Source organism: Pelophylax lessonae (assembly GCF_965119305.1).
Source record: "Pelophylax lessonae genome assembly, chromosome: 4".
NCBI lineage: Eukaryota > Metazoa > Chordata > Amphibia > Anura > Ranidae > Pelophylax > Pelophylax lessonae.
Window position 1 is genome coordinate 456,414,719 of NC_138771.1, and position 14,009 is coordinate 456,428,727.

Below are 14,009 nucleotides of genomic sequence, written 5' to 3' on the forward strand. Positions count from 1 at the left end.
CTCATTTTGGACATCTGTGCCCTCAATTGCCCCCCCCCCCCCAGAATATTTCCCACTCCAGAGCCAGATCAGTCACCACCAGTGAGTCCCCCTGTTCCCGAAGTCCCAGCCCAGGCCAGGGGGGGTGCTCTGTGGGGACCCTGATGTGGGGTGGGGGCGACAAAATTTATAGGCTATTATAGAGTACCGGCACCTCTTTTGGGCCACTTAAAGCACTGCTTGATATATAATCTCAATTAGATCAGAAAGACAGATTTTACACAAAAAAGATATTATACCCACCAATATATTACATATTTATAAAAATTATACTTTATTGCTTTTACAAATTTTGTATATATACAAAGAAAAACAATATTAAACATCTTTTTGGAAGGAATAGACAGACTTGATGCCGTTAGGACGTCTAAGTAATAACTCACTTGATATACATACGTACATACATACATACACACATATCTGTTTTTTACAGTATCTTTTTACAGTGTGTAAATTTCCTGCCCCACATTGAAGGTGGCACTGGCAGCTTTAAATTTCTCAGTGGGTAGGATAACATTTCTACTGTAAATATGATAGTAAGCCATAACTGCCAACCACAGCTTATTAGATTGAAAAATGTAGAAAAGGTCAGTAGTTTAACATCCCTGGGGATTGGACTGTATCTCTGAGCTGCTGTGTATGCTCATATACTGCTGTTCAACCATTTCAAATTGTCCAATAGAAGCCTGGGTACAATTGTCTTGTTGAACTGTTATTTGTTACTAGTCTGGCATTCAATTCATACATTCTATTTTCTAGTGATATGGCATAATGATAATGTGTCACAAAAGTTTTTATATCCTGAAAAAATGTACAGTTCTGTTCATTAGGTTGGTTGATTCCTCTTAGGAGCTCACACCTAAATTCCCTGCCAGAAGTAATACTGTGCGCTTTACAGCTCTTTAGTGTCACTAGGACTTGGCCAAATTTATCATGCTCAGCATGGTTTAAAAATATGCAACTTTGCACTCTCGATTATCTCTTGGACCTGAGTTCTTCCATGTCAGGAACTGGAACGGCGAACACGTCGTCCAACATAAAGTTGGCAGGATCCCAACAATACTCTGAGGCATTTTTCCTCTTTGGCTGCCTGTAAGCCTGAAGGGGAGCCCATGGCTGTTCCTAATTCTTAGTGTTCCAGCTTTCTCCTTCAGATATAGTAACCCTTTCCAATGACCTTCTATACGAAAGTTCTTGAAACAAAATGTTTAAAACATAACTTCCTCACAGCTACCATAGTCACTTTCTGCCAGGTCTGGTGTCTGAAAGTTTGAATTGGTCATTGGTGGAAGCCCACAGTCTGCATATGAAGGCTGGGCTATGCTCAGTCTCACACTCAAACGCCTGAATCCATCATCAGCTGGGTAGGTCATACCCTCTGGCTGCATTAGCTGTGAGGGATAGTAGCTAATTGCAGTATACTGGTCTTGGCAATGAGAAGGTGCTGGGAGAAAGTCATCCAGGTTTCGGTTGCTGTAACAAGATGGAAGAGGAGCTCTTTTGCTTTTGGACTGCAATGGAAATGGGAATCCACCAAATAAGGGCTCTTGCTCTGGTTCTCTTGGGAGAGGTGGGACTGGTGGTACAGAGGACAAAGGCTTTGACTGAGGATATCTTTGAATTTCCACAGGATTGTTGCTGGATGGCCAGTATGATGAGTCCCCGGTATACACTGAAACAAAGAAGAAAGTTGTACTATTAGAGTAAAATATAATTATATCATTTATTAACTCTGGCTACAGTTTTGTCTCACCCCATAATGCTTTCACAGGTGGTTATAGAATTAGAAATATTTTAATGTTATTACTTATATGATACATGCATATATTATTCTGAGCTTTACAGAGAATAATGAACCAATCATTTAAGTTCTAATATCCCTTATCATAAGTCCCTATTTTACAAAATATGCCAAGCTTTATTGTGTGCTGTGTGCTGGGTAGTCCAATCAGAAATCCCATCAGTAGCTTTCTCCTCTTTTTCCTGCTCCTTCAGATCGAAAATCACAATCTCTACTTGGAGATGTGGGGAGGATCCCTCCAATAAGTCCTGTGTAAATTGAGTTCCTGCTATTAGCACAGGCCTGCGCATCAGAGCAGTACGCCAGCCATATAAAACCTTGGAGTTCCAAACTTGCACTCACCACAAGGGTCACATTTAATATTTTCCTAATTATTTTATATTTTCCCGAGTAAAAATTAAAAATATATAAAAACATAATGGAACTTCCCTCATTTTCTCCATTTTGGTCTTTGAAATATACAATTGAAAACCTTTTGTTATATCTGTTGCATAAAATAACTGTTGGTCCTGACAGAAATCCAGTGCTATCCCATATCCTGTACACTTTCCAGTCTTATCTCAATTTTGTCAGCCCTGCTCAGCTTACTTTTGTAGACCACAAAATAACTACCCCCTATTTTATAGACAATAGGAGAGGGGGAGGTGTTCTGTATTTCTAAAACACTTCCTGTCCTAGGGTGAGTGACCCTAGGATAGAAGTGTATCACTGGCAGACTCATAAGGTGAAAATCAATAGATAAAAAGTCTAAAGAAAGAAAGAAAACCAATGCAGACATCATATTTAATAGCTAGTAAGCTGCAGTTTATTAATGTTTTTTTCTTGAGTATTAAACCCAATATCAAAATTGTATTTTATTGTAGCTGCTGATCCGATCAGTAAATCTGTTTTTCTTCAACTTCCTTTATGAGACTAAACTGTCCATCAAAAGTGCTTTTGGGTATAATATTGCTCGAAATATACTTTAAGTAAAAAATATGTAAGTCCACTTTTTTTTCCCTTTAAAATATTAAAACAGAAGTATGTTCAAAGCTTTTTGGCCATACTCCTTTTCTGAGTCACAGAAATGTACTGTGACATCACTGATGCTGACATCACAGAGCCACTCCAGACTCTGGAAGGATCCTGATCATGTTGTTGGGATTCACTGGATATCTGATTGGCAGCTGGCTCAGCCTCTCAGCGCGGTGCTGAGAACCGGAGTCAACTGCTCCTGCCCCCTCCCCAGAGGTGCCTTGATGCAAGCACTACAGTTTACAGATATATTTGCAATTATGTGCCAACGAAACCCTCTGTTTTTAACGTTAGCGAGTGACAAATGTTTTTTTTTTTTTTTGCAGGCTAGCTGGTAAGTGCTCTGGAAAGTTTTATTTGATATCAGTGCTTTAAGTGGGCCGGTATGCACTGGTACTCAGTACCGCCACTTCCAAATATGGCTCTTGAGCATACCGTCACCTCTCCGTGCGCCTTGGCGTATCAGTACGCTCATTTTGGACATCTGTGCCCTCAATTGCCCCCCCCCAAGAATATTTCCCACTCCAGAGCCAGATGGTCCTGCCCCCTCCCCAGCGTCCAGTGAGCTCTGGAGGGGCAGAGCTGGGAGCGGTGACTGACAGCCTCTGCTGCTCTAGGAAGACCAAGAACTGAGTGATCAGTTGTCATATGATCTCTCAGTTCTTTTTCTTAGAGTCGGCAGGGGACAGCTGCAGCATCAGACTGATGCTGCAGCATAGAGGTGAGTATGCATGTTTATGTTTTTTTACAAGTCCAAACTTCTTCTTTAGCAATGAGCTGGTCAGAGGTTTTCTGCAGATGCAGCCCTCTATCTTTGACCAGTTCTTTTATTTCCTTTTTGTTCTCTGTTACTGCTCTTTAGCCATTTCATACTTTATAGCAGAACTTTTCTGTCTGTGAGGTTTTAAATCTGCAGATTATATTACCTGGTATTTAAAGTACCAGTAAGTTTTGCTTTAAGATTTGGAGCAGAAGAACCACAATTAACCCAGAAAGAGCATAAAACCTCCATTTACTGTTACTGGTAGTTCCTGGGCCCAGGATGTTAACATTTTTAAATACTTGGACATGTTACAAGTTAGTACAGGTAGATCTGACACCTATTAAACCTTTGTGCATCCAATCTCCTTACACAAGGACATAGAGATAATATAATGCAATAGATATGGGATCCCACCCTAGATAATCACACCTCACGGTGACTTCAGGCACTGGAAGAAATGTGAGTTTACATTTTATACAAGCCATAACTTGCTCTTGTACACCTGAGTCAAGCAGGCGACATCAAACATTTTATAGATTATGTATTTTCTCCATTTAAACTGAGATTATCATTCTAAGACCCAACAAACACTATTTGTAGATGTTTTATACATCTAGGTTATACCAAAAAAACATGTTCTGCTAAATGTTTTGATTTATTTAGAGCTCTACTATATACTATTCATATTTATGTAGCCACATAATTAAAATTCTGTATGATTTTAGGTGTAAAAACGACAAAAAGCAGAGATTGACTGCATTGTGGCAATGGGTACTTTGGTCTAGTGCATAGAAGCAGTGAGCTCAATCTACATGACATAATGGAGAGAGTGGGGCTGACACATATGATGTGTGTTTTAGGTAAATTAGGTAAATGTTTTCATTGGTTGCTTTTAGTGATTTCAGTGGATCCCTTTTTGAAAACAGCCATCTGATTTTTTAAATGAAGCCAAAGATCTTTTTTTTAACAACGTATCACCCTGTCCTGGCATCCCTTTAATAGGGTCTGTAAGCCCCACGGATGAGAAGGATCGGGGATCATGTGACCACTGTGATTGGCTGTCACAGTGGTCACATAATTGAGAGCCAATCTTGCCAGTTACCTATCATTACTGGAGACTGACAGCAGTAGTTTAAAAAAGCCCCATGATTTTCAAGTGCACTAATATTCATCCTTGAAGGAAACCTATCTTTATATTTAGTGCAAAACTCATTAAAAGGTAATTCATGCTGGAGTTTTGTGGTTTGAGCTTGACGTGATTGTATGTGCAGTTTGACTGCAGTTTTAGGCGCTCCCGTTGACTTCTTTTAGACGTTCGTTTTCTGAAAGCGCATCAGATACAGGACTTTGATTTACTTTCATGTAATAGAAGTCAATGGGAGTGTACTTAAAACTGTTGGAACACCACACATACAGTACAATTGCACTGCGCCCAAACCAGAGTGCACAGGTGTGAACCTGCTCTTACAGTAAACCTACAATGGCACAAAGCTTAAAGGCTTAGTCCACTTTTAAGACCACATTTAGTGTTAGGCTCGTATTTAGAATGTAACATAAATAATGGTCACATTCCCCAACCGCCCTATAATGCTCCTCTACTCCACACAACTGAATTGGTAGGGTACTTCTCCCCACAGTCCTCAATTTTGTTCAAATTCCATCACAACCATGTCATCCATTCAAGGGAATCTGTGAATGGGAAGACTACGTGTCTCATCTGCCAGTGTGCCAGAGGAACCCACAGATATCAATGGAGTTCAAGATCAGTAAAGTTACTGCACTGTCCAAAGTTTTTCTTTCTCCATCACTATGACTGAAAGTCTCTTCCACTGTATATACCTATAACAATGAAGGAGCCGGTGTATTGCATCTACAATGCAATGTTCATGGTTGCAATTCTCTGAACGAAAAAATATAATAAATGCACATTTTTTTAAGTAATATGGGTGCATTTATTACATTTTTTTTAAAAAAGGTGAATGATACCTTCTGATAGGTTACACCCATTTCTTATAAAGGGCCCCGGCAGCCCTCAGGATTAGTGTTGAGCGAACACGGACTGTATTATTCGTGTTCGTACCGAATAATTGGATTTTTTGTACCCGAACACGGACACGGACACTTTACTGTATGTTCGGGTAAAAATCCGTGTTCGGTCGTTTTATTTCCGGGTTTTGCATGCTTTGGCGCTCTTTTTATGGCGGGCTTTCAACAGCCAATCAACAATCGTTTAACTGGTGTGCCTTAAGCCATCCCAGCCATGCCTGCAAATGTCTCAGTAGCTGTGATTGGCCGTCTGAAGCATGTGACCAAGTCTTTATAAGTTCGAGGCAGCCGCAGCGGCGTCATTATGCTGCTTAGATTCAGGGACAGAGCACACATCAACGTGCTGGCTGCTGATTAGGGAAAGATAGGCAGGAAAAAACCATTTGTGTCCGGATAGAATTGAGGGACAGGTCGGAGTGTTTAGGCAGGGCGAGTTGTAGGCATTTTAGGGATAGAGTCTGCTGAATTATATAGGGTCAGTGTCTTCTACAAACTACAATCGATATTGCTGTGTGGGGGGTGGGGTCTGCACTCAATCCTGATCTACGATCTCTTCTCAATCCTGTTAGGGACAGAGTCTGCTGAATTTTAGGGAAACTGTGTTCTACAAACTACAATCGATATTGCTGTGTGGTGTGGGATTGGAGATAGGCAGGTGTCAGTGATCCACATCCATTTTTCTGTGTGTGAGCTGCAGTGAACACAATCTTTTTGGGCTGCAGTGAACACAATCTTTTTGGGCTGCAGTGAACACAATCTTTTTGGGCTGCAGTGAACACAATCTTTTTGGGCTGCAGTGAACACAATCTTTTTGGGCTGCAGTGAACACAATCTTTTTGGGGTGCAGTGAACAAAATCTTTTTGGGGTGCAGTGAACACAATCCTTTTTGGTGTGCAGTGAACACAATCTTTGTGGGGTGCAGTGAACAAAATCCTTTGTGGGGTGCAGTGAACACAATCTTTTTGGGGTGCAGTGAACAAAATCCTTTTTGGGGTGCAGTGAACAACATCCTTTTTGGGGTGCAGTGAACACAATCTTTTTGGGGTGCAGTGAACAAAATCCTTTGTGGGGTGCAGTGAACACAATCTTTTTGGGGTGCAGTGAACACAATCTTTTTGGGGTGGAGTGAACAACATCCTTTTTGGGGTGCAGTGAACAAAATCCTTTTTGGGGTGCAGTGAACAAAATCATTTTTGGGGTGCAGTGAACACAATCTTTTTGGGGTGCAGTGAACACAATCTTTGTGGGGTGCAGTGAACACAATCTTTTTGGGGTGGAGTGAACAACATCCTTTTTGGGGTGCAGTGAACAACATCCTTTTTGGGGTGCAGTGAACACAATCTTTTTGGGGTGCAGTGAACACAATCTTTGTGGGGTACAGTGAACAGAATCTTTGTGGGGTGCAGTGAACACAATCTTTGGGGGGTACAGTGAACACAATCTTTGTGAGGTGCAGTGAACACAATCTTTGTGGGGTGCAGTGAACACAATCATTGTGGGGTGCAGTGAACTCAATCTTTGTGGGGTACAGTGAACACAATCTCATACTGAAGGTTTGAGGGTGCTGCCTGTTCCATACTCCCCCTACTCCTCATCTAGCCTTTTAGGGGTACAAACAATAGTAATTGGGGCCTAGTGTGGTTGTGTACGTGTGATATACATACACTTTTTTGGGATCATATTTTCTATTCCGCTATTTAATCAAAAACCTTTGGGGATCAGTTAAATTGGGGGATAGTCTGTGTTGGTACGTGTGAGAGAGATCCACCTTTCCAAGTTGTTGAGGTTCATCTCATACTTCTGAAGGTTTGAGGGTGCTGCCTGTTCCATACTCCCCCTACTCCTAGCCTTTTAGGGGTACAAACAATAGTAATTGGGGCCTAGTGTGGTTGTGTACGTGTGATATACATACACTTTTTTGGGATCATATTTTCTATTCCGCTATTTAATCAAAAACCTTTGGGGATCAGTTAAATTGGGGGATAGTCTGTGTTGGTACGTGTGAGAGAGATCCACCTTTCCAAGTTGTTGGGGTTCATCTCATACTTCTGAAGGTTTGAGGGTGCTGCCTGTTCCATACCCCCCCTACTCCTAGCCTTTTAGGGGTACAAACAATAGTAATTGGGGCCTAGTGTGGTTGTGTACGTGTGATATACATACACTTTTTTGGGATCATATTTTCTATTCCGCTATTTAATCAAAAACCTTTGGGGATCAGTTAAATTGGGGGATAGTCTGTGTTGGTACGTGTGAGAGAGATCCACCTTTCCAAGTTGTTGGGGTTCATCTCATACTTCTGAAGGTTTGAGGGTGCTGCCTGTTCCATACCCCCCCTACTCCTAGCCTTTTAGGGGTACAAACAATAGTAATTGGGGCCTAGTGTGGTTGTGTACGTGTGATATACATACACTTTTTTGGGATCATATTTTCTATTCCGCTATTTAATCAAAAACCTTTGGGGATCAGTTAAATTGGGGGATAGTCTGTGTTGGTACGTGTGAGAGAGATCCACCTTTCCAAGTTGTTGAGGTTCATCTCATACTTCTGAAGGTTTGAGGGTGCTGCCTGTTCCATACTCCCCCTACTCCTAGCCTTTTAGGGGTACAAACAATAGTAATTGGGGCCTAGTGTGGTTGTGTACGTGTGATATACATACACTTTTTTGGGATCATATTTTCTATTCCGCTATTTAATCAAAAACCTTTGGGGATCAGTTAAATTGGGGGATAGTCTGTGTTGGTACGTGTGAGAGAGATCCACCTTTCCAAGTTGTTGGGGTTCATCTCATACTTCTGAAGGTTTGAGGGTGCTGCCTGTTCCATACCCCCCCTACTCCTCATCTAGCCTTTTAGGGGTACAAACAATAGTAATTGGGGCCTAGTGTGGTTGTGTACGTGCGAGATACATACACTTTTTTTGATCATATTTCCTATTCCGCTATTCAATAAAAACCTTTGAGGATCAATTGAATTGCGGGATAGTCTGTGTCGGTACGTGTGAGAGAGATCCACCTTTCCAAGTTGTTGGGGTTCATCTCATACTTCTGAAGGTTTGAGGGTGCTGCCTGTTCCATACCCCCCCTACTCCTCATCTAGCCTTTTAGGGGTACAAACAATAGTAATTGGGGCCTAGTGTGGTTGTGTACGTGCGAGATACATACACTTTTTTTGATCATATTTCCTATTCCGCTATTCAATAAAAACCTTTGAGGATCAATTGAATTGCGGGATAGTCTGTGTCGGTACGTGTGAGAGAGATCCACCTTTCCAAGTTGTTGGGGTTCATCTCATACTTCTGAAGGTTTGAGGGTGCTGCCTGTTCCATACCCCCCCTACTCCTCATCTAGCCTTTTAGGGGTACAAACAATAGTAATTGGGGCCTAGTGTGGTTGTGTACGTGCGAGATACATACACTTTTTTTGATCATATTTCCTATTCCGCTATTCAATAAAAACCTTTGAGGATCAATTGAATTGCGGGATAGTCTGTGTCGGTACGTGTGAGAGAGATCCACCTTTCCAAGTTGTTGGGGTTCATCTCATACTTCTGAAGGTTTGAGGGTGCTGCCTGTTCCATACCCCCCCTACTCCTCATCTAGCCTTTTAGGGGTACAAACAATAGTAATTGGGGCCTAGTGTGGTTGTGTACGTGCGAGATACATACACTTTTTTTGATCATATTTCCTATTCCGCTATTCAATAAAAACCTTTGAGGATCAATTGAATTGCGGGATAGTCTGTGTCGGTACGTGTGAGAGAGATCCACCTTTCCAAGTTGTTGGGGTTCATCTCATACTTCTGAAGGTTTGAGGGTGCTGCCTGTTCCATACTCCCCCTACTCCTCATCTAGCCTTTTAGGGGTACAAACAATAGTAATTGGGGCCTAGTGTGGTTGTGTACGTGTGATATACATACACTTTTTTTGGATCATATTTTCTATTCCGCTATTTAATTTAACTGGGCCTCCATGCGAGACCTGTGTGCCTTGTTGCGCTGTTTTGAGTACTCCACCAACATGGCCAGTGGCAATGACGCCGTTCTCAGCTTAACTATCCCACTTCTATGCCTCCTTGAAAAAACAATTCGGGCGATGATGGAAGAGGATGTGGCACAGGATGAGGAGGAGGAGGAGGATGAAGAGGTAACATTTCCAAGGCTTTCAGGGCAGTCATTCGCAAGGGGCTCCGAGGGTGGGTTCCTGCACACGCAAACGCCAGGGACGCAATTGTCCAGCAGGGGCACAGTTCTGGAGGATGAGGAGGATGAGGAGGAGGAGGAGCTGGAGGAGGAGATGGAACCATGTTCACAGCAGGGTGGCACCCAGGCCAGCTCATGGCCATCACTGGTGCGTGGCTGGGGGGATACAGAGGACACGGACGATACACCTCCCACAGAGGACAGCCTTTCGTTGCCTCTGGGCAGCCTGGCACACATGAGCGATTACATGCTGCAGTGTCTCCACAACGACCGCCGAGTTGCCCACATTCTAACTTGTGCTGATTACTGGGTGGCCACGCTGCTGGATCCCCGTTACAAGGACAACGTACCGTCCTTAATTCACTCACTGGAGCGCGATCGCAAGATGCGCGAGTACAAGCGCACGCTGGTAGACGCCATGCTGCTGGCATTCCCATCTGACAGCGGGGCCACAGTGGAAGCACAAGGCAGAGGAGGAGGAGGAGGAGGTCGCCAACGCAACCAGGGCACCGCCAGCACCTCAGAAGGCAGGGTTAGCATGGCCGAAATGTGGAAAAGCTTTGTCAGCACGCCACAACAAACAGCAGCACCAGCAGCTCAGATGGAACGTCTTAGCAGGAGGCAGCATTTTACCAACATGGTGGAGCAGTATGTGTGCACACGCCTACATGTAGTGAATGACGGGTCTGCCCCCTTCAACTTCTGGGTCTCCAAATTGGGCACATGGCCTGAGCTTGCCCTTTACGCCTTGGAGGTGCTGGCGTGCCCTGCAGCCAGTGTATTATCTGAACGGGTATTTAGCACGGCTGGGGGCGTTATAACAGACAAGCGCAGCCGCCTGTCCAGAGACAATGTGGACAAGCTCACGTTCATTAAAATGAACCAGGCATGGATCCCACGGGACTTTTCCGTACCTTGTGCAGAATAGCAATGGATACCGACCTTACCCACCCATTGTTCCATTTTTGCTCTTTCTCACTCTTTTGGGGTGTACCCTCATTTAAAATTTGTGAAAAGAAGCAGTGTTGGCTACCTCGTCCTCCTCCTCAGGGCCAGATTAATGTAGGGGCTATTGGAGCTGCAGCTCCAGGCCCCTACCTTTTATATAGGCCCCGGGTTGGCCATATTCACTGTTACCGCTCTTCTGTCACTTGTAAACACAGAAGTCTGGCTTCTATGCTCGCTTCCCCAGGCAGCACCCTCAGAACCTCCCCACACAGCGTGAAGGCCGGACAAGGAGGGACAGTTGGCGATGCATGGATGTGTTTATGGGCTTCAGAGACAGCATCCCATGTTGAATTAGGCATGCATGGCTGCACCCTTCCTCCTCTGGGTGCATGGCAAGGCACGGCCCTAAGGCCCTTCAAAATCCTCAGCACCAAGCCCATGATGCTGTTAATCCGGCCCTGGTCCTCCTCCACCGCCGCTTCCACCTACACCGCCCATAGGTGTGCGCAGCCTATTGCATTAAGGTGTGCACCCCAAAGTTGAAATACACATGCATGTGTTTGCCAGCAGGGAGAGTAATGTATCGGGGCCATGTACCTGTAGGCAAGGAGAAATAGAGCAGAGCAGGTCCCAGGGAGATCTTTCCCATCTCCTCACTGGCAATGCTATGTGCCCTAGGTGATTAGGGTGTGCCCAGGCACACCCAGCACACCCTGTGCGCACGCCTATGTCACCGCCACATCCACCACCACCTCAACCTCCCTCCTACTCCATATGGGCCTCGTCCTTCAGAGATGAAGAAGAACATTGTTTTATTTTTCTGTTTTTTTTTGTTGTTTTAAGTTATTTCCCTATCCACATTTGTTTGCAGAGCACTTGCCATGCTCTTAATTACGTTTTGCTGCCATTTGCAGCACTCTAGCCCTTTCCTTTGGTGTTTTAGAGCCATTTTAGTGCCTTAAAGTTCGGGTCCCCATTGACTTCAATGGGGTTCGGTGTCCGGGAAAAGTTCGGTAAAAGTCCGGGACACGGACCCGGACTTTTTTTTAAAGTTCGGCCGAACCCGTCGAACACGGACATCTAGGTGTCCGCTCAACCCTACTCAGGATCCCTATAAGGCCAGTTTCCCACAGGCCGATTCCGGTTTTGCTTAACAGGGGATATGTCCACTGATCCTCTGCTGAACTGAGCAGAGCTGCCGGAGGACAGGTCTGTGTCCGCTCTGCTTATGCAGAGTGGACATGGACACAGCCCGCTCCATTCTATAATCAGTCTGATATAAACGGACCATCTGTCCAGTTAAACCCAACTGCCTTCTGATCTGATCCAGCCAGACGAAGGGAAAAAAAACCTCCTTCGGCTTGTTTTTGCTGGACTGGAGGAAGCCGGGTGTAAACAGATAGAAACCTTACAAGTTTACATCTGACTGCCCATAGAGCAGACAGGAGGGTGCGATCAGGACCACCCTGAAAAACAGACAGGTGGACCCGATCAGACGGCCCATGTGACAGGGGCCTAAGCCCCCAATGCAAACATCAACTTTGTTAATGTTGACGCATATACTTGCTTTGAGAGCCAGTAGCACTAAAGCACAACCACTGTGCAGCACCGTGCAGGAAGCAAACATGGCTCCCCTCAATATATTTGAAAATGAGGTTTCTAAATCATTAGTGCTGATCAACGCTCTTCGTTTTTGGTGCAGAGATTCCCATTATAAAGGACCCTTTCACACTAACCCTCTCTGTAACACTAACACCAAACCCTCCTTATAATCTCACCAGCAAAAGAAAGTGCAAGTGTGGCACGACTCTACATATGCCTAGCTAAAATTGTAATCATAGATGTGCACAGCCTATTACATTAAGGTGTGCACCCCAAAGCTCAAACACGTTTGTGTATATATACTGTATTTATCGACATATAAAACAGCGTACTCTAAAGTAAAAAAAATAAAAAAATTCCTGCCAGCCCCGTTTTATCGATCATTGTGTCATTATATCAGTGTCGTTGTAAACAAATGCCTCTAAATACCTTATTAGCTCTGCTCTTTTATGGTTGGTCACGTGACCACTCCCCTCTGATGTTTCAAGGCCGGTTACATGACTGCTCTCTTCCTTCAATATAAAGCTATACTCTGAGGAATAGGAGCTGGAGGAGGAGAGTGGCTGGAAAGAACATAGCTAATAAGGTGATGAAAGGCACAGTTTTTCAATGACATTGAAACAATGTAGGAAAGATCTATAAAAAGGGGCTTGCAATGATTTTTTCTTAACTTTAGAGTACACTGGCAGGGCTGTCCCACAGCCAGGAGAGGCAGGGCAGCTTGCCTGAAACTCTCCCAATGTGTGGCACATGGGGTGGACCACCCAATCCCCGCCCCCCTGTTGGTAAAAAAAAAAAAATATCGGTATATAACACGCATGCATTGTTTGCACTCTATTTATAGGGGAAAAAAGCGTGTGTTATATGCCGATACATATGGTATATATATATATATATATATATATATATATATATACACAAACTGGCACATTGATCTCCCCACCGGCACAGTAAGAGAGAAGTGCCTTTAGCAGAGGTGATCAGAAGGAGATCTTTCCCGTCTCCCCATTGGCACACAGAGAGATAATGCTAATACGCACAGGGTGATAAGGGTGTGCCCAGGCACCTCTGGCAAACCCCAGGTGCATGCCTACAAGTGTAAGTAGACTCCAATGATGAACTTCCCCTGCATACTCACTTTTGATCTATTAAATATACCACTGAATGTGCTCGGCGTTATCTCTACAATGCGTGCAAAAAAAAAAAAAAACTCTATTGATACTGCCAAAAATCCAGTGGACTTGTACATTTCAGCTGTAGTTTTATCTCAAGCCGTGTTATCAGCTCACTTCTGTGAACTCCAAACAACCCCCATGTTATGGAGATGAGGAGAGGGATGGTTTTCTGTAGTCCTAGCAAACTTCCTTTCCTAGAATGACAACAATACTCCTCCATATACGCAGTACAGTGAACAGTGAGTGAGTGTCAGGGGAGTAACTACAGGGGTTGCAGGGGTTGCAATTGCAACCGGGCCCCATGCCCTAGGGGGCCTGTGTGGCTCCCCTGTACACCTGGATAGGAGGGGTGGCGGGGCAGCATGTAGAGAAATCGCTGTCCTCCCTTTTCCTCCTGTATGCTGCCCCCGCCATTCCTCCTATCC

General features: G+C 44.1%; 1 protein-coding gene across 1 annotated transcript in view; it reads right to left on the reverse strand.

The window, feature by feature from the left end:
- Positions 1-289: 289 nt before the first annotated feature.
- FAT2 (FAT atypical cadherin 2) overlaps positions 290-14,009 on the reverse strand; it is a 190,950-nt gene continuing 177,230 nt past the window's right edge. The window contains exon 24 of the mRNA XM_082253266.1: positions 290-1,711. Within this exon, the coding sequence (XP_082109392.1) occupies positions 1,248-1,711 (464 nt within the window). The 3' untranslated portion in view covers positions 290-1,247. The remainder of the gene's footprint in view (positions 1,712-14,009) is intronic.